Source organism: Botryllus schlosseri, unplaced genomic scaffold (genome assembly GCF_051294905.1).
Source record: "Botryllus schlosseri isolate E-star unplaced genomic scaffold, Bs_hap1 Bs23a, whole genome shotgun sequence".
Classification (NCBI taxonomy): domain Eukaryota; kingdom Metazoa; phylum Chordata; class Ascidiacea; order Stolidobranchia; family Styelidae; genus Botryllus; species Botryllus schlosseri.
The window spans coordinates 89,828-117,802 of NW_027648632.1; the positions used below are offsets into that span (position 1 = coordinate 89,828).

Sequence of the window (27,975 nt, forward strand, 5' to 3'; positions counted from 1 at the left end):
AAATTTTTGAGTCATCAACAATAGGTGTCGACTAAATCGCTGTACCTGTACGAGTGTACGTAGGACTAGGCTACATGTTCTGGCCACGCTGACACGATCTATGTGAGCAACCAGAAGTGATTTGACGATGGCGCAGCTGGTTTTACTCAGTTTCCTGCAGCAAGTCCCACATAAATTGACCGCAAACGAAGTGATTATAGAGTTTACGTTGTCGTAGACCAGCGGTTCTCAACCGGGGGTCTGCGAAGCATTTTGAGGGGGTCCGCGAAGCCCCAAAACATTTGACAACCTAATTTGTATTGTTTTAAATTCGGAAAATCACGAGGCAGTTTCGCTTCATTACTGGTAATCCCCAGAGCTCACATCAACAGAATGATCGTCTGAGATAACAGATCCCACTGTGCAGACTCAGTTTAAGTGTTAATTGCCAATAGCCTACTGATACAAACATTTTGCTGAATAGAGATGTTTTGTTGCGGATTGTGGAAAAAGGTTGGATGAGTAAGGTCAATCACGGTGACTGCGAAATGTTTACAAAAATCCATTTTCTCCTGTGATATACACAACCAATTTTCCATAATAACTTCAAGATAAGCTGCTAGATAGAATGACCAGGCTGGACGTTATTTGTTCATTAAAAAACTTGGTTGTCAATTTAGGAGCCACATTTGTTGCGATGATACCCAAATGTGTCGTCGGAAGCGTTACGCGTTGTCATTCCGTTTTGCGGAATGGATTTTCGGCACTCTTTTATATCCAATCCAAATCAAAGGCGCGGAATTTCAAGACTCCAGCACGTATTTCAAGAAATGCAGTTGCAGAATTCGCTTTGAAATAATAGAAGTGAACCCAATTTCTACACAAATAGTATGATTTAATTTTCAAGAATAGTCATTTAGTTGCTGTTTATCACTAAGCCTTCAGTTATCACTTGCACAATACATGACGATTGCACGATAATTGAGCTAAATTTGACAAAAAAATTCGTGGGGGTCCGCGGGGTCCACGACGGTCCGAAAGGGGTCCGCGAAGACACAAATGTTGAGAACCACTGTCGTAGACTATAAGTAGTATTCTATAGCAGTGTCTTTTAGTTCAGTCTTACATTTGAATCAGACTGATATATTTGTCGAAGCATTTATATTAGGCCCTGGGTGGTGATGTTAAGAGCCTGCTATCCGGGCGACCCGGATTCGATTCCGCGTCGGAGGTTCATCTGGGCTCCTCTGGGCGAGAATAAAAACTCAGAAACAGACCGATGAAAGAACACAGGGAACGAAAAGCGCAGCGGAATAGATCGAAAAGAACTGTGACATCGGGCATTAGGCCGGGGTGGATCAACGGTGAGATCAGGAGCATGGCAAGAGTCAAAGAGTCTCTGATAATACCGGTGCTTTTCTGTACCATCTTCTTTTACTTTTCATTCAGTGTGAATGACTCCTCTTCACATTGCCGTCTGATTCCAAAGACCACTCCAAGTCGTTTCGACATCTTCTAATCACAGAGGTTCTCAACCTTTTTGTCTTCACGGACCCTTTTTGGCCGTCACGGACCCTCACGGACCCCCTCAAGTTTTAGTTGAAATTTAGCTCAATTATGGTGCAACCGTCATCTGCCTTGTACAATTATGAACTGTATAGGTTTTCTGTGATAAACAACAACAAAATAACTTTTCTTGAAAATAACATCATAGGTTACTATTTATGCAGAAATTGGGTCCAATTTTATTATTTTAAAGCTAATTTTGCAGCTGCATTACTTGAAGTAGGCTACATGACCGTGTCTTTAAAATCCTTGTCTTAGATTTGATTGGACGATGTTGCCGAAAATCCATTTCCACAAAGATAGATGGATGCTCATGCAATATTAACGCGCAACGCTACCGACGATTCTTTTAGTGTTATCGCAGCATTTATGGCACCAAGATGGAGAAACACATTATGAACACATCACGTCCAGCCTTGTCATTTTTATGTAGCATCTCATCTTGAAGTTATTCTGCAATAGTGGTTTTGTATATCACAGGATCAAATGGATTTCGTGGCGAGGTTTTAATCCCTTTATTGGGAAAAATTAGCAGAAATACTTCAGAAATTTCAAACGACTGTTACCTAATTTTAGGATTGCATTTGAAACAAAAATCAATTTAAAACAAACATGTTTCAAACGAGGCCCTTATTTAAAACATGTTTTTGATTGTTTTGTTTTGTTGTTGTGTTTTTAAAGCCATGCCATCACGAATATTCAACTTTACGTCATAGTGGATAGACATTGGCAATTGAAAATATAGGGTAAATATAGTTCCTTTGACGAAATATATGTACTATTGCTGTTGAACCGACTATTTTGAGCGTTCCAGCCCTCCCATATCGATATACGTCAGCTATACCGGGTGATAATTGCCCGCATGCTCATACAACATGTTTTTAAGGAAGTAGTTACACAATTATATGGAATAATTTTACAACCTAATAAAAATAATTTCTGTTTTTAAAAAGGCCTTTGTTTAAAACACATTGAGACTGACGACTTGAAATCGAAAAGGTTTCGCAAACATTACGAAGTCATCCTGATTGACCTTATTATCGACATATTTTTATTCTTTCCGCAAACCCAAACGAAACATCTCCAAACAGCAATTTGTTTGTATTAGTAGGTTAATGTCAATTTGGAAATTAAAATGAATTTGTTTACAGTAAGATATTTCATGTCAGACGATTATTATGATGATGTCAGTCATGAGGTTTTAGCAGTTGCGGTGCGAAACTGCCTCAGGCTTTCTCAAAATTAAAAAAATCCAAATTGGGTTATCAATCATTTTGAAAATTTTGAGGTCTGGCGGATCCCCGGTTGAGAACCACTGTCTTATCATTTCATTGTATCGCTATTTTTGTGGTGCATTAAACTGATCTAAATTGCTAATAACCGAACTATATGATCTTCCAAGACGAAGTCCTCGTCACACCAAATTTCACCGACCACGCCGATGCGACGAGGTATACAAGCAATGTTATCCAGTTACTTCGGATGAGTAATTTTCCAATTCTTAAGATGTGGCACAATTCGTGACGTAAAACTATAGTTATAACTCAAATTCTCAAAAAGCGATATATTGCAATGGTCGTGGATCAGAGTGTAGGCTAAACCAGGGCTCTTCAACCGGGTGTATCGCGTACAGTCCGTAAACCCTAGGTCAGACCTGGGCCAAGACCGGCCCGATGCAGACCTGGCAAATTCTGAGCGGCCCGCGAGAACTAGGGATGGTGTGAACCTCTGAAAGGTTCAGGTTTGTGTGAACGCGAACCTTTTTGAAAGGTTCTGTGTGAACGCGAACGTGAACCTCATGACGTCACGTGACGTCATATTGCTAATTCCGACCCTACATTTCAGTGAAGGGATATATATTAAAGTACAAGATACCAAGCACCGAGTCGGGTCACATAATGTCACAATGCTGAAGTACATATTGACTTTTTAAACGTCGCCAAATGTATCAACTGCGAAGCAATCAAATGATATAATTATCCCATAAAATGAATATCTTCCGTCATTTTGTCAACAATTCGACGAGGACTTGCATGGGAATATAATCATACGCCTTAATCGTCTAGGCCAGACCGGAAGATGTATTCGGCGTCTGCCGCTCATGAGTGTTCCCACGTTGATATTAAGCAGAGTGTAAACGGATTTTACCCCATTAACAAGTTATAAAGCAGTGGCCAGCACTTCAATCGCACGTAATTGGTTTTAATGATACAATAAACATATGAAATCGAGATGAACCCCGTACTCTTGCTAGATTTATTACATCTGACACCGATATCAATTTCATTAGTTGGTTGAATAAGCATCAATCGCTTTTCGGTCTCGATATTTTGTCATTGCGGGTCAAGTTCATAGCAGAGAGTCACTAAATATTGTAACAAAGCAGGTTAAAAATTTGAGATTGTCAGGATGCGTGCTCGTTTAGTGCTGATTTTTGATGCTACCAGCGCCATGCCTATAGTGGCCCGCAGTTATAATGCAATAAATTTCAACCAAAGATGTTACAATGAAGTGAAAATTGTAATAAATGAAAAAGGTTCACAGTGCAGAACCTATCAAGGTTCGTTTGTGAACGTGAACCTCTAAATTTCCAATGTTCACACACAGAACGCGAACGTGAACCTCGCGTTCACACCATCCCTAGCGAGAACATAAAACCTGCTTTTGAATGTTGCTGCGTGGACTAAAACCATATGCTGTATAAACTGAACAGGAAAATTCGTTTACGTTGAAGCGTGTTCCTTAATATGCCGCGATTACGCGCACCTTGCATGCGTAATTCAGATTCAAATAAAGTTAATATAGCAAAGTATGCTCAAGCAATTAAAGTAACAAAAAGTCACTCTTTCCGTATAGTTCAATTCAGGGGAGGCCAACCTTTTAAGCCAAAGAGCAACCTTCGATTGATGAACTATTGAGCGGGCCACTGGCCTCACCAAGCGCGAAAAAATTTTGAAGTTATCAAGTCAATATTATTGTAATTTGAATATATTGCGGGCCTGCTGTATATCGCTGGACTCAGTTTGCAAGGACTGGACTATTCGGAGCCTGGACATATCGATATCGAAAGCTTCGTCCATCATGCGTCGATCAGTTTGTGCCTTGGTTTTATAGTCGACTGTCTTTCTGCGAGCGCACACGCGAGGTCGCGAATATAGTTAGACTCAATCTGATACATTAGGCGTTCTTTCATTTTTACAAAGGGGTAACAATATTAAAAGCAAGAAATCGAGTGACGACTTGCTGCGCGAAGCATGCACAAAATTTTTACTTTTGATCAATATATCGCAAATTATTCTGCGTTATTGTAGTGTACGAAGATCTATCAAAATGTGACGGGCTCGTGGATCTACCAATGCGTCGGAACTGATATTTTAGTTATCACATCCCAAGAGTTGCGGCCAAACAAATCAAATTTTTGGTTGGCATTGCAAGTTCACAATATGTGCAATGCATTTTTGATAATACTACTGTATTTTCGGAAACTACCTCACCTGTGGGTAGTAGGCTGGACGATTTAGTACAGGAGCTTATGGAAAAGCATCCAGTGTCTAAATATATTTGATTCATAATTGGTTTGTAGTATTTTATACGAATGGAGCTTTGAATGAATAATCATCGTAACATTCAGGATTTGTTTCAGCCCAACATCTCTTTTTTATATGGGTGTTATCTGTGTAGTTCGACATGTCGAAGATATAAGTGGCCTCGATTGTTCGTGGTAAACTAAGGTTATCTATGTGTCATCGTATGTATTTATTTATTGTTATATTCCAGATGTAGATTGCTTTACTCGTTGTATCCAGCTAAATAAACGTACTTATGTTCAGAAATTTCTATGGTCGCTGAGTGCCCTCATCACAATTACTTGGATAAGGCGATTGCCATGGCATTAACAATATGACTTGGGTATGATACCGCTAATCCTGAGGGAGTTTTCTGATGCTGTCTTCTTACTCCTTACCTTCAGTTTCAGGTCACCGTGTATGCGATGATACAAATACACATTGCAGTTTGCTTTTATTACTAATGTTGGATAGCAACAAATTGGCATATTTACGTGTACAGATATAACCAAGCTGTCAAAAGGTGGATAATGCCAGTTCAGTGATCTTTCAGATATATGTATCTATAGGAAGTAAGAGCATCTACGATTGCCAGCTTTAAGTTATTACCTGAGAGTGCCTCGGAATTACCTATCCTGGATTCAAAATCTTCATACTGCAATGGAACTGATGTGAATGCTGTAACTGCCAGCTACTTGGTGGCTGTGAATAATGCTGATGGAGAAAATTCAGCATCATGGGACATATCAATAGGCACTGCTGAAATAAATTGAATGCCATATGCCATATTCTACGTATTAGATGTTTCAGCGTATTTAAATAAATCCAAAGAAGAGAAAGTAAAGATATGTCTGCTATGTATAGCAATGGGGTAGTGATTTCTGCAGAAGTGACCAAATGAGTTCATTGAATGAGAGAAACAATAAATACATGGGTAATTATTCCGATGTAGCTAGAATTGCCTAATTCAAACTGAAATTGAGGCTATGTTGGTTACAGCAATCTGTGCACTGTAGGAGTTTATAATAACTATTAAGTTTATCATCCGAGAAACTTAATTTGCGCGCGGATCAATACGACACAAGATACAATGAAAAGATGGCCTACATCCCAGCAAACACGAAACAGCCCATTGAGGTTAAAAAAACGTTTTTATTTGGTTCATATTAAAGACTAGCAGGATAGTTTTAAGTCGGTTTTTGTGTCGACGCGTTTTAACGCGTTCTTCACGCAAATCGGGTTCGTTAATAAAACGTAGATAAAACTGTGTATCTACAATGCTTTAGAACGTACAATCGATGGTCAGAAAAACATCCTGAGATACTAACATCCCTGTATTCCCATATTTAGGCATACCTGAGGGTGGCTGCGGACACATACACGTATCACAGTACACATTGCCTTTGATGAACTTATAATTCATACAGAAAACAGTGTCAACGAAACTCAAAGAAAATAATTCAGAACGAAACGATGTCAAAGAAGCCAATGAAAAAATAATCAAGCCAACTGATTATGTGTCTTCTTCATCTTCATATGACGAGGATAAGACGCTGCTTTCTGCCTTTTTCCCCATAGAACCCTACAGAGAAACAACAACATTGAATGTTAAAGACATGCTCGATCCTGTTTAGATAGCTCTTAGTACTACGCAGTGTTGGGATGACTCGAGTCACTTTGCAAAAATGACTTGACTCGACTCGGCGCTCGAGATGTATGGATTGACTCGTGACTCGGAGTAAAATTCACGAGTCAATTTCAAGTAATCAAGTAAACGGTGTCAATTAAATCACCCTATATCTTATGTACGTTCGGATTTTTTGCGATATGCCGGTATCACTTGTGAGAGCAAACAGCCATTCACTGATCGCACCTTTCACTGATCCTGTTGTTAGGGGAGATGTGGTACCGATGGATCAAAAATTGGAAAATGATCGCTGGCCCCGAAATGTTCAGCCGAAAACAGCAGATCTTTTGCTGGCTCAGCACTTCGATACAAGCTCTACCTATCGCGCACATATACATGAATATCCGTCTTTTCAAAAAATATTTATGGACGTTCAAAATTTGTTGCTCGAACGTGTCATCGGTCCCCACCCGGTGGGTCCAATGACACACGACCCGGGGACCTATGACACATATACCCTAAATAACTCAAATGTGACTACTTTTCTTGCTCAGCATTTTAATCTAAGCTGCAGCAAGCCAAAGAAGAATGTTTGGTCGCAACTGTCAAAAAATAGAATAAATATTAACTCAAATGTTGTCATAAAATCACGTTTCGATTCAGGCTCGAACTTATAAATTTGTGGGTACATACATATTGCCCGAAAATCCACAGTGTGACTTCCAAATACCTCGTTATAGCGATAAAACATCATATGCAATTATTAGATAAAGATTTTCTGTACGTAGGTATGTTTCATTTGTTTCATGATTAGTATGCTTGATTATTTTGCTTGATTTGGCTATTGTATCATCGGTCCCCACCCTACGAATTTTATACATGAATCGAAAAAAAGTCCACTCGAGGAAAGTACTGAAAAAAATAATAGGTGCCATTATATAGCCTGATACAAGCCCTACACTTCACAATAAAAATGATTGCTGGTTTGTTCGTGTTGAAGGTTACAAAGAAAAATGTATATGTCGATCTAAATTTAGTTTAGACCCCCCAAAACAAAAATCATCTGTGAGAGACCCCATAGCTCGCGCACGTCGAATTTTTTTGTATGTGAGGAAAGATTTTGCCAGCATGCAATTGTAGACAAGTTCACGGAGTGCAATCATGGAATTATCATAGAGAATTTTCAAAGTATTTTCGGTCCCAGTGATCCATCGGTACCACATCTCCCCTACATCATAATTTAATTGACCGCAAACGAAACGGTCACAGCTTATGCTTGCGTTGTCGTCGTAGTAGCAGTTTATTCTGTTAGCAAGGTATCTTTGTTTCTCAGACAGCACAGTGGTTAAATTGCGCGGTGCTATCTTTTACCAACTCTCCTGTATAATTTAAATCGAACGAATATTGTCTATGCGTCCCTATTCTCACGGAAGGGTAGTATATTGTCCCTTATCAATTTATTGCAACTTCTCGAGGCTTCGTATTCGATCCTCTATTTCGGCTGATAATAGAACGTAGCGTGTAGCTATAAAGTTACTCACATATGCTATTAGCAGTTCTACGTGTGAGTGATAAAACGCCTTTTGCATTTATATTTAACTTTATATTATTTGATTGAAGATAAATGACCGATTAATCCGTCTTTTACCCAGCAAAATGGAATGCGAGAACGTGTCGTCCGACATCCGACTTCGCGCCTGCACTCGCGAAGAGATCGTCGGCGATGAAACCTTTGCACAAAGTGATAGACGCGCTTTCACTGAACTCTTCGATATTGATATGTCCAAGCGTTGATAAATCATGTCCTGGTCAAATAAGCCCAGCGGTATACAGCGACGGCCCACAATATATGTAACTAACATTATTTCATTGACCTAATTGTTTCGTGAACTTTGAAAAAATTTGAAAAGGTTGGCCACCCCTGCACAAACCATAATAGACTTTTGAAAACGATTGGCCACCCCTGCACTAACCATAATAGACTTGCAATGTTAAATTACATAACATTCTGTTGAATAACATTACATCGTATTACATTTGAATAACTGAACCATGACACTGAATTGGTTAATCGATTGAATAATGATTGACAAAAATTTATTGATACCGTACATCAGGGGTGGCCAACCTTTTCGGCCAACGGGCCACATGAGATTTCCAAACCATTGCGTGGGCCACTTGAATGTTGATGTGCTTTTTTAGTCGTTCGATAGGAACGAACCGGATTATAGGTGACGGTAAAAAAGGACTCATATTACCACACATCAAAATCGTTAACAATTATGTCATGAAAACATGTCCTAGTCGCGCAAAGCGCGAAAATATTATTAAAGGTAATGAAAGAATTAGGTCAATAAAACATTGTTAGTTGCATATATTGTGGGTCGACGCTGTAAACTGCTGGGCTCATTTGGCCAGGACATGATTAATCAACGCTTGGACGTATCAATATCGAAGAGTTCAGTGAAAGTGCGTCTATCACTTTGTGCAAAGGTTTCATCGCCGACGATCTTTTCGCGAGTGCAGACGCGAAGTCGTATGTCGGACGACACGTTCTCGCATAATTGCCAATATAGCTAATATCAATTCCGTAAATAAGACGTTTCAGGAGGAGACACCAATACTAAAAGCAAGAAATCGATTGGCAATAAATCGAGCGCAGCGCTAAAAAAATATCAAGACAAATAAATCCTTTACGAGATATTCTACTTTATGGTCATATACAAAGATGGCTCCTGGCTACGCCAACATGTCGGAACTGATATTTTAGTCATCAACAGCCTAAAGTCCGCGGTCAGGCTAACATTCGCACACGCTGCGCACACACGACAGTCCTGCTGGAGACGCGATAGTTCAGGCTGGTAACATAGTGTAGCCAGAATACCCTGCATGCCGCCAAACAATGTGTTGGGGTCGCTAATATTCTGGCTGCTCGTTTTAATATTTTTGATATGACGATAAAGGGGTGGTGGCGAAAATTTTAGCTATTGTCAAGGTAGCTTGTCAAAAAAGTTCGAGAACCACTGAGCTAGCTCAACATTTACATGGGGTGTAAGGTAGGCTACTGAACACATATAGATAGGTTCGAAGGTAAACATAAATGTTGCTCACTATATATGATCTTGTACAACGCGAGCTTGTTAAAAGCCTCCTTCCCAGATTTCCCAACACGGCTGTAACTGCTCCACACACGGGTAGTAGCGACCTTTTTCATGATGGATCTGACAGATTGGCCAATTGTGTCGCATCCAACTGAGCTGAATCCAGCTATCTGAAATCATAATATACAAACAGAATTATTCAAGTGCAACGATCATACCCGACAAGGACTTCACAAAAAGACTTGGACAATTAGAAATATTTTAGCTGTTCCTGATTAGATTGGAATTACAGTTAGATATATTTCCGAATCAGAGTAGAATAAGGATTATAGCTACACAGCAGTTGTCTGCAAATTAGATTTAAATTAGAATTATAGCTACAGTTTGTATACAAATTAGATTAAAATGATTAAATTCGAGAAAACTCGGACATCGCATCAAGTTCCAAATCATGGTCCATTCTTATTAAGGACATGAGAATAGCAAATGTCTGTACCGTACAGCAAGATTGGCTTGTTTCACACAATAGGCCTACAGTCGCCTTTACAGGAAAACCAGGAATTGGATTAGAAGTAAAACAAAAATGCATCATCATGCATCCAAGCCTCTTGCTTTGAGTCTGGAGTTTTAACTAGGATTGCAGAAAAGTTGTGAGAAGACTGCTAACGTTACGTCACTGATATTTCAATGCAATGTGCTGTGTAACTTTCCAGTTGACCGAACAGTAGCTATAGATATAGGTATTGATAACTAATCTACGGATAGATGTGCAACACGTGGCTGACGGTTGAATGCTGAAATTGATGTCAGTTTCAAATTATTGCTTTTTTCAAAATAAGCTATTCGCCTGTGTGCAACAACACTATTCCGCACTAGCAGAAACGGCTTCGTCGTTGTACTAACGCATGGTGTATCATATCTGTTTGTAAAAGGGTAATGTATTGCATCTTATCAATTTATTTCTCTATTCTCTATTTTGGCTGGTAAAGTTACCAGTTCTAGAAGTTCTATAAACTGAGGCTGTGCAATTACTTACGCAGTTTAACAGTTCTGCGTATATGTGAGCGATACAGCGTCTTCTTGCGCGTATATTTAACTCTATATTCGTTCATTGGCTCAGAGTCAATTACCGCTCAATCTGTTTCAGACAGCTAGCAAAATGCAATGACATAATCATGCCTCATACGACGAAAAGGCACCTTGACTTGAATTTTGACTCAACTCGAGTCACATACAAAAATCGAGTGATTTGACTCGAGTCACCTTCGAAAATCGATTAACCTGACTTGACGCGAGTCAAAATATACAATATGGCGGTATCGTATCTACAGGGGTTCTTAAATACTTTTAGTCATGAAACTAAAATGCGGATATTCGACCCCCACATTGTTTTCAGAATATTAAAATGAATCTAGTGCACATAACTATCCCCGCAAAGCATGAAAATATAGTCTCAAGTTACTGAAGATACCTCATTACTCTAAAGAACCCTATTGAGGGATTCTGGGTACAGCAGTTGCAGTTATTGCTTCACATCCACGAATCAAACATTGATACTTGGTTTGAGATTGAGTTTTTGATATCATTATAATTATCAAAGTCAGTCCGGTTAAAAATTCTAGACATACCGAGGGAATAATCCACTTTTGCGATCGTCTCAGTGTGATATTGTGACAGTCCGGTCTGCCAAGTGGGAAGTTGCTTCTGCGTTGGATGAACTTTAAACTGCAATTGTATATCATGTTTTGCTAGCCATAAGTCTCAGAAGTATTAGAAATATTCAGCCTCATACCTGCGGTACAATCTTTTTGTAGAACAGTTTAATTCACTTTCCGGTCAAGAAGTTTATCAATTTTGCCAGCTCTTACGCATCTGCTTGCTCTTCCGAAAAAAATCAGTGCTGCTGTTTCTGAAATCGAAAGCAGTAGGTGGTAATCTTAGCGCTGGCAACTCGAGCTCAAAATTTTGCTTAACCGATCTCAATCGAAAGTTACTGTCACATTGATTTCGAAAATATAAATTAAAATTTGGTCCGGCCACTGGAAGCCCCCGAAAATAACCCTCAATGTCCGAATCTACATTGTTTCTAACAATTGTATCGCCCGTAGACAATAGTCGAATAAAGTCTCTTTTCGACTGTGACGCCAACAAGCGTCTCGGCAAAGTCGAGCTGTGTTCCCCATGATTGTCAGAGTATTTTGCGACATATAATTCAATGTGACCCGAATACGTCGAGTAGTTTTTGCATTTCGCATCATCGCGCATCCACGAATTTTGATTATACAAATGCAGCCTACCTACGCATATCACTGCGGAATTCGATATAGATGCGTACTTCCTTGCACGTAGCAGATGAATCCATTCGGCTCTTTGTGGGTCATAAATTTCATCGGAACTGACAATATTATAACATAGTTCTAATGTGAATGAGACACCAGTACGATAACACACTAGGTGTTCTCTGCGCATAACAGGCTAATTAACGAAACAGTGTTTATAGTGCATCATAGATAAATTGTACCTATAATTGGGATGTTCGGCAGTTTGAAATCATACATTTGCGATATCTGCGACGCCGATCAAAACATGGCGGCCAAAAACCACTTAGATCACACACCACTGTTTATGCCATTTTTGGTTTGGTTGGGATGCCGTTTAGGACTTAGCTGAATGAATTATGAGAATGAGCCGTTTTGTTAATCAGTCGGTTAATCGCAGAGAATAACTGGTGTGTTCTCATTTCTATTTGTCCAAATTTTTATATGCGCGACAAAAAATATGAAAGTAGGCTACTTGCATTTTAGGACGTATTCGCGTTTACAGTGATTGATGCGATGCAACCAACTCAAAGTAGCTGCAACCAATGTTCCCTCCAATTTTTCAAGAGTCTGCACGCACTCAACTTGGACAACAGTGCGTAGCGACTAAAAAAAGGTCATCACTTTGATGTTTTGTGCGCAGCTTAAATTTTCTGTGCCCAGATACGGTGTCAGCATGTCGCAATTGCACACTTGAGCAGCTTACAGGGAACATTGGTTGCAACACCTAAAACTACGTTCCAATATTGCCAATTCAAATAAAATTTAGGAACCATCAAGACCCGAATGGAACTATATAATTGTTTTGTAAATTGGCCAGCTAGCTTCAAATAAGTACACGTTGATGTTGATAGTAAATTCTACAATATGCGTTGGCTTCAGTGCTATCATTTGTATTCTCAAATTTGTAAATGCGCTACGACGCGAAATACTAAAACTACTCGAATAGGACGTATATTGGCATCACATCAATCTCTTGCAACAAACTCAGAGTGTCACGGCCTCACCGGGAGCACGGCTTGACTTCGCCGAGACGCTCAATGGCATGGCGTCACAATCGGTACCGTGCGTACCAAATGTTAATCGGCATTCAGCTCGGGCGCCCCTATTGTTCAGTAAAATGAAAATTTCCAACTTTGTGGGAGATTTTAGGGGGTTTCAGGGCCCCGTGGATATACTCAGATATCGCAGATATCGCAGGTATCGCAGATATCGCAGATATCACTACTGTGGATATACTCAGATATCGCAGATATCGCAGATATCATTGTGGATATACTCAGATATCGCAGATATCACCAAAAACCGCAGACATCGAGGTCATATAAAGGTCACGCTTCGTTTAGAGCGCAGATATCACGTCTTAAGCATGTCTAGGTCGATTGAGTGCGCGATATCAGGTCCGGACCATGCCTGGGGGAATTTTGTGCGTAGATATCAGCTCCGGAGCATGTGCGGATACAAATAGTGCGCAGATATCAGGTCTGGACCATACCTGGGCTCTTTTGATGCGCAAATATCAGCTCCGGAGCATGTCCGAATACAAATAGGGTGCAGATATCAGGTCTGGACCATGCCTGAGTTCTTTTGGTGTGCAGATATCAGCTCCAGAGCATGTCCGGATACAAATGGTGCGCAGATATCAGCACCTATATGAGCCTTGAACATATAATGCACTAACCAGTGCGCAGATATCAGGTTTGGCGTCTTTTACATGCGCAGATGTTAGCTTCGGAGCATGTCCGGATACAAATAGAGCGTTGCGACGGTCAACTTAATCGAATACGCAGGTAGGGCTAGTCGACAAACATGGTAAATACTGTTTAAACAGCTAAATGAGAAACTCCGACCATCTGCGCTTTGTTCGGCTCACGCATTAGCACGAATTCCGAGCCGTGTCGGATTCTTCGGGAATTGTGTATATTGCTAGTTAATCCGAGAATTATCAACGAAAAACTCAAATAACTCCGCTTGTACTAGTTGGAATCGATTCAAATTTGTTTTGCATCGTCTTTGAAGAAAATTCAACAATTTCGGGGGGTTGACAGGAAAATTTGAAATTTTTAAAACATATTTTCTAATAAATTAAAAATTTAAATTGGCTCTGCGGTGGCTTATATACTTGTTAGAATTGAACCAAATTTGGCGTGCAACGGTTTTTAGGGTAACCTGACAATTTAATCAGTGAATGGCTGGAATCCGGAAAAAAAGTTATTTTTGAAAGACACTGTACTCATGACACACAAAACCTGAAAGTACCTCAGATTTAAACCGCGGTATAAATACAGTAGCCTAGCCTATAACATTTTAATCCAAATTCTGCATGCTCATAGTAACGTAGAATGGTATGCACGTATAGGCACGTAGGATTTATGACCGCTATATAATTCTTAGTTAGGTTATGTTTTCTTGTACCACTCTTCTCCGCCCTTCGGGTGTGAATACACACTCTTTTCGCAAGGAGTGTGAGGCTATTTGAACATTTATCATGGCAATTATTCTTATAAACGTGATAGAAACATGTGCCAATGCTACTCTCTACTTTACAAAATACAAAGTGTAAAAAAGTATTATTATTTCCTTAAAATTTTTTCAAGTAGAATTGGATGTAGTACAAAGATATATAACCACTAGAGCAGGGGTGTGAAACATACGACCGGACGATTTTATCCGACCCGCAAAAAAATTTCGATTTGATGGAAAAATGCTTGTATTATCCTGCATATTTCTAACAAATGTTGAGATTTTTAGTACGTGAAACTTCTATTAAACAATCCCTCAATGCAGCAAAGGTAAAATATGTGCATAGGCCACATTTTACCTATTATTTTGTGGTTTCACTCTAGCAGTATTAGCAAAAATTCGGTGACATTGACACGCAATTCCGGGAAGCCAAAATGGAGAACACTGAGTTCAGAGTTTTATGGAAAAATTGACCTAGAATTGACCTAGAAGAAGCGAAAACGCCAATGTAAAATCGTTGCATGCATGAATATATGGAGAATATAGTAGTTACAAAAATGTAATTCAAATATCTGCGTTCGCACTACTGTATCACTTCTGACTGAAAAGGTTCCCGACCACCGGAGGAAAACGAATCGCGATTTAAATGAACCGAATTCCAACGGCCACGTCTACAGTTAAATCTCTTGTATTCCTCCCAACGCATGCGCAGAGTTAACGCCAGATTACGACTGAAACAAGGCGATCATAGAAATATGCTGATATCGTCGTAAGAGCCCCTGTTTTAGCGGTTTGTAACTATATTCAACCAGTCAATATTTGTATTTTTGCAAATTCCATTGTTTGCGAATAAACGTGTCGCTTGAATAGAACCCCTAATCCCCTATGTTCTGAAGGTTTGAATGCGGCCCGCTAAACAACTTGAGTTTGACACCCCTGCACTAGAGTAGCCTAAGTGATGCAAGCAGGCAAAATCTGCCTGAGGACTCAAAAATAACTGTAAGTGGTTTGTTACTATGGTCAGCTCTGACCAGTGACCAGGCCTGACCATTTCCATCCAGACATGATGTGGAGTTGATATCGACCAAAGAAATACGCTCAGGCATGGTTCAAACCTGACATCTGCGCAATATTTGTATCCAGACATACTCCGGCCGGGTCTGATAATCTGCATATCGCTTGGCGTCAGACATGCTGCGGACCTGATATCTATGCAGGAAACAGCGCCAGGTATGGTCTAGACCTGATATCTGCGCACTATTTGTATACGGACATGCTCCGGAGCTGATATCTGTGTACCAAAAGAATCCAGGTATGGTCCAGAGACCTGATATCTGCGCACCAAAAGAATCCAGGTATGGTCCAGACCTGATATCTGCGCACTATTTGTATTCGGACATGCTCCAGAGCTGATATCTGCGCACCAAAAGAGCCCAGGTATGGTCCAGACCTGATATCTGCGCACTATTTGTATCCGGACATGCTCCAGAGCTGATATCTGCGCACAAAATTCCCCCAGGCATGGTCCGGACATGATATCTGCTCACTGAATCGACCTAGACATGCTTAAGACGTGATATCTGCGCTCTAAACGAAGCGTGACCTTTATATGACCTCGATGTCTGCGGTTTTTGGTGATATCTGCGATATCTGAGTATATCCACAATGATATCTGCGATATCTGAGTATATCCACAGTAGTGATATCTGCGATATCTGCGATACCTGCGATATCTGCGATATCTGAGTATATCCACGGGGCCCTGCAAGCTGGTCTTTGATCATGCTGCCATTCTCGAGTAGCTCGATGTCATCAGCACTCTTGGGAGCATTGCCTTTAGTTAGGTTGATAATTTCTCCAATGGTTTTCCATGTGTTCTTGGGATCTTTGGAGCACTCTTCGAATCTTTTTTGGAAGTATGCTTTTTTGGCATTTTCTTTCATATGCGTCACTTGGTTTGCATATTTTTTGTACACTTTTTTCCCTTCGCTTGTGCCTTGCAGATAGTAGTGCTTATGCATCCAATCCCTTGTTTTGATCGCAACTAGTATGTCATGACCAATCCAGGGTTTCGATTTCAAGCGCCGTGCATTGCGGTTGACTTTCCTAATTGGGAAAGATGTGTCGAGGGCTGCCCGCAGTTCCTCAATAAATTTTTCAAAGTGGCGATTGTAGTTGTCAATTGTGAGTGGAGGAATTTTGTAGTTGTTGAAGGTATTGCTGACAATTTCAATATACTCCTCAATACCGCGTGGGTTTAAGGGCGTTCGAGATTCAAATTCTTTAGCACATTGTGGCAGGGCCAATTTCATGTGGCAGATGATGGGATAGTGATCAGTCATACTGTGTTGGAGCACAAAAGGGGACAGGTGATATTGATGAGTGTTACAGTAGAAGTGATCTAGTAGAGTTTTGGATTGGTCAGCTATTCTTGTGGGTTCAGTAATTATCTGAGCTATTCCATAAGAATCAAGCATTTCACGGTACCTTGTGTTGAAGTTGGTGGTCTTCAGCAAATCAATATTTATGTCTCCCATAATAAATATTTGTTCGTTAGCTGCCGTTAGCGTTTCCAGTATATTTGAGAATTCGTCAAGAAAAGTCTCTTGCTTTGTTCCTGGGTGTTTGTAGATGACTGCCACTGTGAGAGCTTTTTGTACATGTACTCTGACAAATATATATTCTACGCCTTCGGTTTCAAATTTTACGTCGGGCATCATGTCATATCTCAGACCTTCATTGATGTATAGTCCAACACCACCAGCGTTCGTTTTAGATGGCGAGTGTAAAAAGTTGAAACCTGTCAGGTTAACATTAGTTGTTGGATGTTCTTTCAACTTGGTCTCAGAGATTCCGATGATGGTTGGTGAGCAATTAAACATCTCAAACAGGGGGGGAATTTCATCTAGATGAGCTTGGAGGGATCTTGTGTTTAAGTGTGCAAGTAAAATTCCTTGAGATGATGGGATATCACTACTGTTCATTCATCATCATTCATTCATCAAACAATCGGATTCATTCAGCTGCGGTGTTTGTGTTTGCATGACTGCGGACGCAGTATGCTTCCCTAATTGGCTTAATTATCATTGCTGCTCCGCTGATCAGCTTGATAGCCAAATCGCGGAAATTCGAGATTATCGAGCATGGATACTATTTAAAATCATCTGCTGCGCCACGAAATTGGACGTGAGAATACACCACATTATGTCTGCCGTGTCCAAAGGTCATACCATTCCATGAATACTTGTATTTGGTACATTCCTTACGTCATTGATCTGACTAGTTGCCTGCCTTGTTGCATTCCTATTGTCTGTATACGCATTTATTGTAATTATTACATTATTGTTATTAATTTTCTTGCTTAGTAAATGTGCATTTCGTTTGTTGTCGTGATACTGCTGCCGACTTCTTGTTGCAGAAATCGGACCCCCTTCCCGCCGTCAGGACCGCGTGAATTGCTGAATTCCGAAATGCTCTTTCGAAAGACAATTACTCACTACCTGTCTGATATTTACACCGGACACGTGGAATTGGTCGCTAATCGCATGAGCTACGAATGCAGTGTGCGGCACTAATATGAATGTGATCTTCGACCGGATGTTTACCGCACCAGTAGTTCAGCTTCGCACCCGACCAACTAAATCGGTTATAGTTGCGAAAGTCATATCGCGATTATATATGGTAATCACTAATCACAATTACCGCGACAGAGTTTCGCTGATCCCAGTGGATCGATTCGTAAACTTTGAGCATTGACTGTTGCTACCAATTCGGCAATTTCGCGGCTTCCTATGCGGCCTTGTAAATAAATGGTGGTCATCTGTATCACAGACTAACTGACATTTTGCGTTCGACAAAGATTTTTGCCTTTTCCAAGCCATATCCCCGTATAAAATAATATCATTTACTACGGGATTCGACCATACAGCGTTAACATATAGGCTATTCTATACAGTTGAATATTACAATTATTACTAGGGCAAGTTTTTGCAATTTTTTTTTAAACTTCCGGCAGCTTCCTAAATACTCAGAAGTTATGTAGTAGGCCTATACCAAAATAAGCTGTTTGGAGGTTTATTATATTGCAAATTTTGCAACTCTTTTCGATTTTTCATGCAACTTCTAGCAAGTTTCTTACTGGAAATATTTGCTACTATATGTAAATAGATCGCTTGATTATTTCACTGTATTTTAAATTTGAGGTCCTTTCTGATTTGACGTACATTCGAACTTGACCGCCGGGTCAAGTTTTTCAGGCTATTGACATTGTTCAAGTTGCCAACATTAATTTTGGCTGCATTGCCTTGAATATAGAACGATTCGATATCTTATACCCTAATACTTTCTAGGCACTTGTCCATAACTGCAGCTTTTGGTGCAACTTTTATGAAAATTAGTGTAACTTTCCACGGATTTGACTGTAACAAAAACTTGCCTTAATTCTTACATTTTGTACTCGTACCGCTGTTCAATTCATTTACCGATGATGCATGCACGTGATCACGTGATCTCTATTCGTACATGGTATATAACCCAATGCCTATCGTATATTAACTAGATAGACTCATGTGTGATTTATTCGTACAATATATCTGGAAAAGGCGATGGTCGTGTGTTTAACTACTAGTCAAGGACTCATTCGTCAGGACGTTCGTCTCACTTCCAGTATATTTGTAAGCCGCGATCCGTAGACCACGAACTCGCTGTATACCCTCGCAGGCTATACGTTATATAACAGTAAGCCAGTTGCTCAAGGGTTAACTCTGGGCATGAGCAAGCAGCTATTGTCCCTGACCTCGACAGAGATGGTCAATAACTAAGTATTTCTACTTTTCCAGAGTAGTCAAGTATGTTTTTCGTACTTGCGCTAATAATTACTCGACTGTTTACATATATGGGCTACTTTCACTTCTACTTAAAGTAGCCTACTCATGTTCATTTTGCCTACTTGGACAAATTACTCAAGTGGCTATCATTTTGGACTACTTACACTCAACAGTTTTCAGTTTTTATGGCAAAACCAAACCGAAATACTTAGTTATTTACCGGATTGCAATTCGCTTCTTCTACTGTACTTGACTGTAGAAATTACGACGACGCCTCTACTTCTACTTGAGTACCCAAATACGACTAATTTAACCACCTCTAGTAGTTGATATTTTTCTAATTTTACCTCCGGCCATGCATTGAGGCTTGGTACTAAAGACTTTTTGAAAGGTTATCAGTAAATTCGGAGGCCCCTAATCCTCACCCCCTACCACAACGTCTTTAACTTAATCGAACCCCGAACCGCTGACACAAAGCTAACCCCTGTTTTAATTTATTCTTTACGCGGGACTCGACTTGAAAGACGCTTTAGTACTCCCTCGATGCAGCTGACTGGATTATCCCTAAGGATCGTATCGCTGCAGCCTGTAGTATATTTTTGAATGTAATTTTTACTGAATAAAAACTGTCTCTCTCAACATGCACTAGCCTAAACCTAAACCCGAGCCCGAAAACAATAATACCGAGTGCCGTATAACTACACTTCACTTTATTACTCCGTGAAATATTCATTTCCAAATTTATTAATACAATATTTTTGCATTGATTTCATAATGATAGTTATTACATTGGAAGTGTCAAATTCACCAACTGCCGATTTCAACGTACGGAATTCACTGCAACCGTTTGAAATAGAGGCGCATTGCAGAAACTAATTCAATTCACTTCAATACACCACAAGGCTGCGATGCAATGAAAGATAACCGAGCTCAAGTTGACACAAAACAAATACAGCAGAAGTAAACAAATGCACAGTCACTTTCATGCACTCGAAATATATAATTTTGTTTTGATTTGGTGGATTACCAATAAAGTATGTAATTACCGTGATGAATATTTGGTACATCGACGAGCGAAACACTGCGTAGACAATGAATCAGCAGATTCGTATTTATGACGTGTTCATATTCCGGCGGCTTCACAGTAGTCTCTATTCCTGTAACACTGTATAGGGTACATGTCCAATTGTATTTTGGTGCTGACTATCGCTGTAGGTGAGGAATGCTTTAGTAGGGAAGAAAGACGTGAAGGTTACATGGCGTTTAATTACCTTCTGTGAATATTAGCTGCTTCTGGTGGAGCTGGCGTCTAATGCTGCTCTCAAAACTTGTGAAAAATACTATGGGCCTCTCACGAAACCTGCCGGTACTTGAACTGGCTTGCTAGAGTCGCGTCGTCCTTTCAGACTACCCGCCCGGCAAAGGTAAAGACGCAGTGGAAGGGTACTTTGCCAAATTGCAAAAGTCCGTGTTCGATTTGACCGGAATCCTGAAGAACGCCGGACGGCCGAACCTTGCGTTTTCGTGGACTGTGAAATGCGTAGGTCTCGCCCTGCGCAGGCTAGCCGATCTCCATAATGTAAACGTAAGTGCAGATAGCTTCTAATTTGAAATTTCACTATAGCGAGTCGTTGAGACATGATACGGAAACCTTTTTGACAGCAATCTCCGAGATGATCGAATATATTAATTTATCAGCGGGTGTCTTTGAGGTGGTTTGATAGTGAGGGCTGAATCACCAAAGCTATGGTCGCGTCTAATTTCTCTGGTGGAGAGTAATTTCCTAATATTAGTACATTCGACACTGTATTGTGACTCTAGACAATCTCATTTTGAGGCCTAACCACTCGAGTGGTACGATTTTCAGGTAACTTTGACTAAAGTACCACTACATATGGAATTTTGGCAACTGAGGCGGGACCTTTGGATGTCTTCTTCCCTAATTAATTGCGACTGAAATTGTAGAAACTGGACAGCGTATCCAGTAAAGGGTTTTGGCAATATTTGTTGTTCCCGCAGAATGACAACCAATCTTACGACGTCAATCAGCTCTTGCTAAAAACGATCGATCGCCTTAGCAGCGTGCTGCCCGATTATGTGAAAGAATGTATAAGGAAGGTATGTGTCGTTGAACTATTTATCGGATTCAGCCGGTTTACAACTGTCAGTGACTTTTTGTGTTAGAACCTGCTGATAAAAAGATGTGAATCCCACCACTGACCATTTTTTATACCCGAAATCACGCATTTTTGCATGTTCGTTGTTCATAAATAGGGCTAGTGTATGTCATCAACCGAATGCTATCGTAACGCTGAAAAAAGTTTCGACGTCCCACGTGTAGCGCACAGCAAATACCTTCTCTTTCTGATATAGTTGAGAATGTATGTATTTCCCATAACTAATTTTAATAGGTTTCTATATACTTTTGAGTCTGATTCTAAATGGGAATTCACCCCTGCAATCTTAAATTTGATTGCAGTTGAATCCGTTGTTTAGTAAGAGTCTGGGTTAAGACATCTAGATTTGTTGCTTGCAGACGCTACGCGGCGATAACATCGACGTTGGCTTGTTATCGGGACTGCTGACGTTGCTACCCATCTCTACGGTGCAATCTCTGCTACGTACTGAGTTGGATCAGGTCGGAAACAGCCCGAAACGTATCATGGTAGGTTTTTCTCTTTTTTTTCAAGTATCGTCAAATCTTGCAATTAGTGATGAATGTTATACTTCCCTGTATAATTCTCAGAGCATCGCGAGGGCCGGCGTGCAGATACTGGTGCTGAATTCGTTGCATTCCGAAGTGCACAGCCTGGAAAAGCTGTTTGTCGATGCCCAGTGGAGCGAAAAGTTCAAATTTCTTACGGTAGCGTTTGATCTGCAACTGGTGAAATTTATAGGGTTGGGCACAGTGATTTGAGCACTTGCATCTGAATCGAGCATTAAGTCTAATGATTCTAGTCGAATAGTGAGGGATGATACTGAAATTTTATGCTCCTTGACACTAGGAGTTAATTTATCAATGAGAAATATAGTCTCAAGAGATTCTTGGAGGTACAGCCCTTCAATCTACAATTGAATGGTATATTCATATTGAAATGAACCAGAATATTGTCGGCTGACAATCGTCAGGGGTAATCGTCAGCAACTAGCAGAGAATTGGTAAGAACAGTAGGCTATATATCAACAATCGTATCACCAGCCCTAGAAATTTATGTCGTGAGGGCACATATCCATAAATTGTGCCACACATCTCAAGGCTGATTTTAATACGATAGATCCCGTTCGACCGTAATGCCGTGTCGGAACAAACCGGAAAATTGAAGACTTTTCGAGTGTTGCTTCATCATCCTAACTCGACCGGGAAAATGATAAAGGAATTTTGCTTGTGAGTACAGCGATTTTGTTGATAAGTTTGTGGCCTGTGATTTTTGGGAATAGGCACGCGCACATGTGCGCCGCCGAACTTGTTGGGGTCTTTTCCCTCTTTAACCGTTGTGCCTGTTTGTTATTGTGCACGCCTGCCTCTCAACATTGCCCCCGGCGGGCAATATCGCTCACTTTAGCAAAGAATGATTTAGCGCAGTGGTTCCCAACCGGGGGCCCGTGGCCCCCTTGGGGGGCCACGAGACAGATGCAGGGGGGCCACGATAATGAAAGATTTTTCACCAACTTTTTCATTTGACTATTTTGAATTCGTGCTATTTTTTCGGTGTCGTGCAGTCTGCTGCGTAAGATCGGAACCACTGCATCACAGTGGGTGCTTCGTACGTCACTGTTACGCTAACGCGTGAAGTTTCAAATATGATCACAACTGTGGTAATGTCGAGGATCAGAAATGGCTGAATCTGGCATGCAGATAACGAAGACGGGGTCCTAGTTAGCGGTTGTACCTCCTCAGCAGGCTAGTTGTAGTTTCTCTATCACTCTCTGTCGGGAGTAAGGGGTTGGTACGATATTAAACAATATGAGTAATGAATTTACGGTTCGACGATATCGAGTAAATATCTCGGGTCTACGAAAAAAACGCAGATCGCACCGTTCTAGGGCTAGTCTTTCCCGGAACGTGATGCCCGAAGAACTATATCAAAGGTACATTCATTGCAGCCCTGGGCAGGGTTTGCGAATGGTGGCCTACGGTGGATGTTCCCAGCTGGGCAATGTTACTGACTTGAACCTGTACCTGTGTGTTGTTCTGCCGTATGGGGTGGGCGGTATGCCGGTATGAAAATCATGCGGTATGCCGTACGTGAGAAATCTGTACTGCCGGTATCCCGTATAGTTGTATTAGGCTACGTCAAGATGTACGGATGGTGCTCCAGCGATGATTGGTGTCAAAGGGGGGTTCGTCACGCTTGTGAAGAAAGAATGGCCCCACGTGACGTCACGGTAAGCAGGGAGCCACCGGTGGTAGAAGCCTGCGCAAGGGGGCCACGGGGAATAAAAGGTTGGGAACCACTGATTTAGCGGGTAGGAAACGGCATCTGTGAACGTCGAAAAAACAGGATTGGTTTTCAAGATCAACTGTGACATGGTCTGAAACGTTGGTGTAACCCGTGAGAGAGACCAATCATCCAATGACCGTGTGTTTGAGCCTCCGCATTGTTCTCTCACAAAATAAATTGACCGCTTACGAAGTGATCGAAGCTTACAGCTTACGCTGTCGTAAAGTAGTATAGTAAAGTATTTTTTGAAGTTCATAGGTCACTAATATTGTCACTTGACTATATTGCGGACATGTTGCATGTTGTCGCTGGGCTAAGTTTGCGAGGACTGGGCTATTCGACGCATGGACATATCGATATCGAAAGCTGCGACCGACATACGTCGATCATTTCGTGCCTAGGTTTCATAGTCGACGGTCTGACTGCGAGCGCAAACGCAATGTCGCATATGTTGATTGTTGAACGACACTTTGTCTCGTAATCACGAATATAGTTCGACTCAATCTGATACATTAGGTATTCTTCCATTTTCACAAAAGGGTAACAATAATAAAAACAAGAAATCGAGTGACAACATGTTGCGCCAAGCTTGTTACAATTTTTTTTCTACTTTGATAAATATATTCTGCTTTATTGTAGTGTACGGAGATATACCGATATGTGAATGGCTGATCACACAACGTATAGTGTCATTGTTAAGCTTTATATATTTGCATTCACTGATGGTGGATCCGTACTGAAACGGTGAATTCGCTCAATACTTGCATAAGCGCCTTTACTTTCTCTCGATGAAAACACGACATGTAGGGTTCAGCCGTTTCCTTCACAATGAAGCAGTTATGCTGTAAAAGCTTCTGTGAAGCAGATGTTGTTTGTTCATCATGTATTTCGTACCTCAACATGTCCTGAATTAATCTTAAATCATCACCTGCCAAACTACTACCAAACTATTAACAATGCGCACTCAGAATTCCCGCCGGTAGCAGACTTCTTGAACACCTGATCAGCAAGATGCTGTTGTCGTGACCATTGAAGCATAGCCGATTAGCCAATCAAACGCTTTGACCAAATTCTTAACGGCTTTCCCGTAAGCTTCTTTCAGGCTAATTGTTGTTTTTTATCAACAATCTATAGAACGAGACACAATCACGGAGACTTTTGAGATTTTCCAAATTTTGGACAACCCTAGTGTACATTAGGGTTGTCCAAAATTTGGAAAATCTTACAAATCCTCCGTTGTAATGTCTTATTCTATAGATTATTGATAAAAAACGACACTGAGCCTGAAAGAAGCTCACAGAAAGGCCGTTAAGATTTCGTGCAAAGCGTTTGAAAGTAGCTGCCGAAGAATGGGCGTGCCACCTACCATAGAACGGCGAGAAGACTAGCAATCACGAAACCACGGCTCTTGATTGGCTAATCGGCTATGCTTCAATGACCACGACAGCAGCAGCTTGCTGTGTAGGTGATCAAGGAGTCTGCTACCGGCGGCTATTCTGAAAGCGCATTTAATGTAGGTTGACGGATAATGATTTAGGATAATTCAGGGTATGTTGAGGTACGAAATACATGATGAACAAACAACAGCTGCTTCACCAAAACGTCTAAAGCCAGACCGCTTTATTGTGAAGGGAACCGCCATAGCCTATATGCCTTGTTTTCAACGAGAGAAAGCATAAGCGCTTATGCAAGTAGAGACGGATTCCTAGTTCCAGAAAGAATATATCATTATTGAATACAAATATAAAGCTCAACAATAACACTATAATCTGTGTGATCTTATTGGGCTCAGGTTGTAGTACATAGTTGAAGTTTTGAAAGCTCTAAGGATCCACTGAATCAGCGGGTTATGCTTGGCACTTTTCAGATGCTTGCATCAAAATGTATTCACTTGCAAGTGTTGTCAAAGTCCTTGATGATGACGCAGAAAAGAGGTGTAAAAGCAAGTACATACTATACTGGACATGATATGTCAAAGTCCTTATTAATCGCGCAGAAAGGGGGTGTAAAGGTAGGGTGTAAGGTAGGCACAGACAATGTTGCATAGTGCATAGCATCCAGCATAGTTTGTACATCATATCAAGCATAGTCTGTGCTTGCATTTAAGCCTCGTTTTTGCGGCATCATTCGGGACTTTGAAAACAATTACAAGTGAATTCAATTTGCTGTTAACATCTGATAAGTGCCAAGCCTAACCGTCTGATTCAGTCGATCCCTAGAGCATTCAAAACTTCAATTATGTACTACAACCTGAGCCCAATAAGATCACACAAATTATTGTGTCATTGTTAAGCTTTATCTTTGTATTCAATAATGATATAGCCTTTCTGAAACTAGCAATCCGTCACTATTTGCATAAGCGCCTATGCTTTCCGTCGTTGAAAACAAGGCATATAGGCTACGGTGGTTTTCTTCACAATAAAGCGGTCTGGCTTTAGACGTTTTTGTGAAACAGCTGTTGTTTGTTCATCATGTATTTCGTACCTCAACATATCCTGAATCAATCCTAAATCATTATCTGTCAACCTACATACAATGCGCATTCAGAATCGCCGCCGGTAGCAGACTCTTTGTTCACCTACACAGCAGGCTGCTGCTGTCGTGGTCATTGAAGCATAGCAGATTAGCCAATCAAGAGTCGTGGTTTTGTGATTGCTAGTCTTCTCGCCGTTCTATGGTCGGTGGCACGCCCATTCTTCAGCAGCAACTTTCAAACGCTTTGCACGAAATCTTAACGGCCTTCCTGTGAGCTTCTTTCGGGCTCAGTGTCGTTTTTTATCAATAATCTATAGAATAAGACATTACAACGGAGGATTCGTAAGATTTTCCAAATTATGGACAACCCTAGTGTACATTTAACTTCATATTCGTTCATAGGTTCAAAATCAATGACCAGTCAATCTGTATCTCAGACAGCTAGCAAAATGCAATAGCGTAGGCATGCCACATACTTCGAAAAGGTAACTTGACTTGAAATGTGACTTGGCTCGACTCCAAAAACTGATTGACTTGACTTGCCTCGAGTCAAAATATGCAATGACTCGTGACTCGAAGGTAGTGACTTGATTCCAACACTGCAACTAACTACTGTTTTTTTACTTAATTCTTGTTCTAGTTGCGCATTTGGAAAAGCGTGCAGTTCTAGTTGCGAGTTTTCAAAAGGTCAAGTTGTGCATTGAAAAAAAAGTAGTTGCAATACAATTGGAAACATACATGGCGGCGTGAATTGTGATAAAGGTGTTTGGGGTCGAAATCACTCCCTTTTCAAAGCCAATCGGGTTCCGATATTATAAATAATAATAGGTGACTTTGAAATTGAATCTATTAATAATTGCGAATTCTGTATTTGCAACTGTGAATACAGTGAACCGTGATCTTTGATAAGTCTAATCTCTTGCTCGATTTGCCGTGACTTCCCAGACTTCATCTGATTGGCCGGACCGTTCAAAATCTTCATTCAAAATGTCAGACGTTTTGAATTTTTATTCGATTTTTAAGTAACTATCAAGACTTGATCTGATTGGCCGGACCGTTCAAAATCTTCATTCAAAATGTCAGACGTTTCGAATTTCTAATCGATTTTTAAGTGACTATCGAGACTTCATCTGATTGGCCGGACCGTTCAAAATCTTCATTCAAAATGTCAGACGTTTTGAATTTTTATTCGATTTTTAAGTAACTATCAAGACTTGATCTGATTGGCCGGACCGTTCAAAATCTTCATTCAAAATGTCAGACGTTTCGAATTTCTAATCGATTTTTAAGTGACTATCGAGACTTCATCTGATTGGCCGAACCGTTCAAAATCTTCATTCAAAATGTCCGACGTTTCGAATTTCTAATCGATTTTTAAGTGACTATCGAGACTTCATCTGATTGGCCGAACCGTTCAAAATCTTCATTCAAAATGTCCGACGTTTCGAATTTCTAATCGATTTTTAAGTAACTATCGAGACTTCATCTGATTGGCCGAACCGTTCAAAATCTTCATTCAAAATGTCCGACGTTTCGAATTTCTAATCGATTTTTAAGTGACTATCGAGACTTCATCTGATTGGCCGAAGCGTTTAAAATCTTCATTCAAAAT

At 40.5% G+C, this 27,975-nt stretch overlaps 2 protein-coding genes and 1 long non-coding RNA gene across 3 annotated transcripts in view; 1 reads left to right on the forward strand and 2 right to left on the reverse strand.

The window, feature by feature from the left end:
• LOC145459906 (uncharacterized) overlaps positions 1-27,975 on the reverse strand; it is a 146,140-nt gene that overhangs the window by 70,988 nt on the left and 47,177 nt on the right. The gene's annotated exons all lie outside the window — the stretch shown is intronic.
• On the reverse strand, positions 6,509-12,286 carry LOC145459904 (uncharacterized). The gene is made up of 5 exons (XR_013921590.1): positions 12,137-12,286; positions 11,632-11,748; positions 11,468-11,564; positions 9,850-10,009; positions 6,509-6,693 (listed from the first exon to the last, which is right to left on the reverse strand). It is a non-coding gene; the product is annotated as an uncharacterized LOC145459904 (long non-coding RNA).
• LOC145459905 (uncharacterized) lies at positions 20,221-22,835 on the forward strand. Its single transcript, XM_080338410.1, has 6 exons — positions 20,221-20,271; positions 20,834-21,031; positions 21,466-21,564; positions 21,983-22,111; positions 22,193-22,309; positions 22,722-22,835. The coding sequence occupies exons 1-6, from the start codon at positions 20,221-20,223 to the stop codon at positions 22,833-22,835; spliced, it is 708 nt and encodes a 235-aa protein (XP_080194536.1).

Coding starts and splice junctions, on each gene's coding strand:
- LOC145459905 (XM_080338410.1), top strand. CDS start 20,221: ATGATAGTTATTACATTGGAAGTGTCAAATTCACCAACTGCCGATTTC. Junction 20,272..20,833: donor CACCAACTGCCGATTTCAAC/GTACGGAATTCA, acceptor CTGGCTTGCTAG/AGTCGCGTCGTCCTTTCAGA. Junction 22,310..22,721: donor AAAAGTTCAAATTTCTTACG/GTAGCGTTTGAT, acceptor TTAATACGATAG/ATCCCGTTCGACCGTAATGC.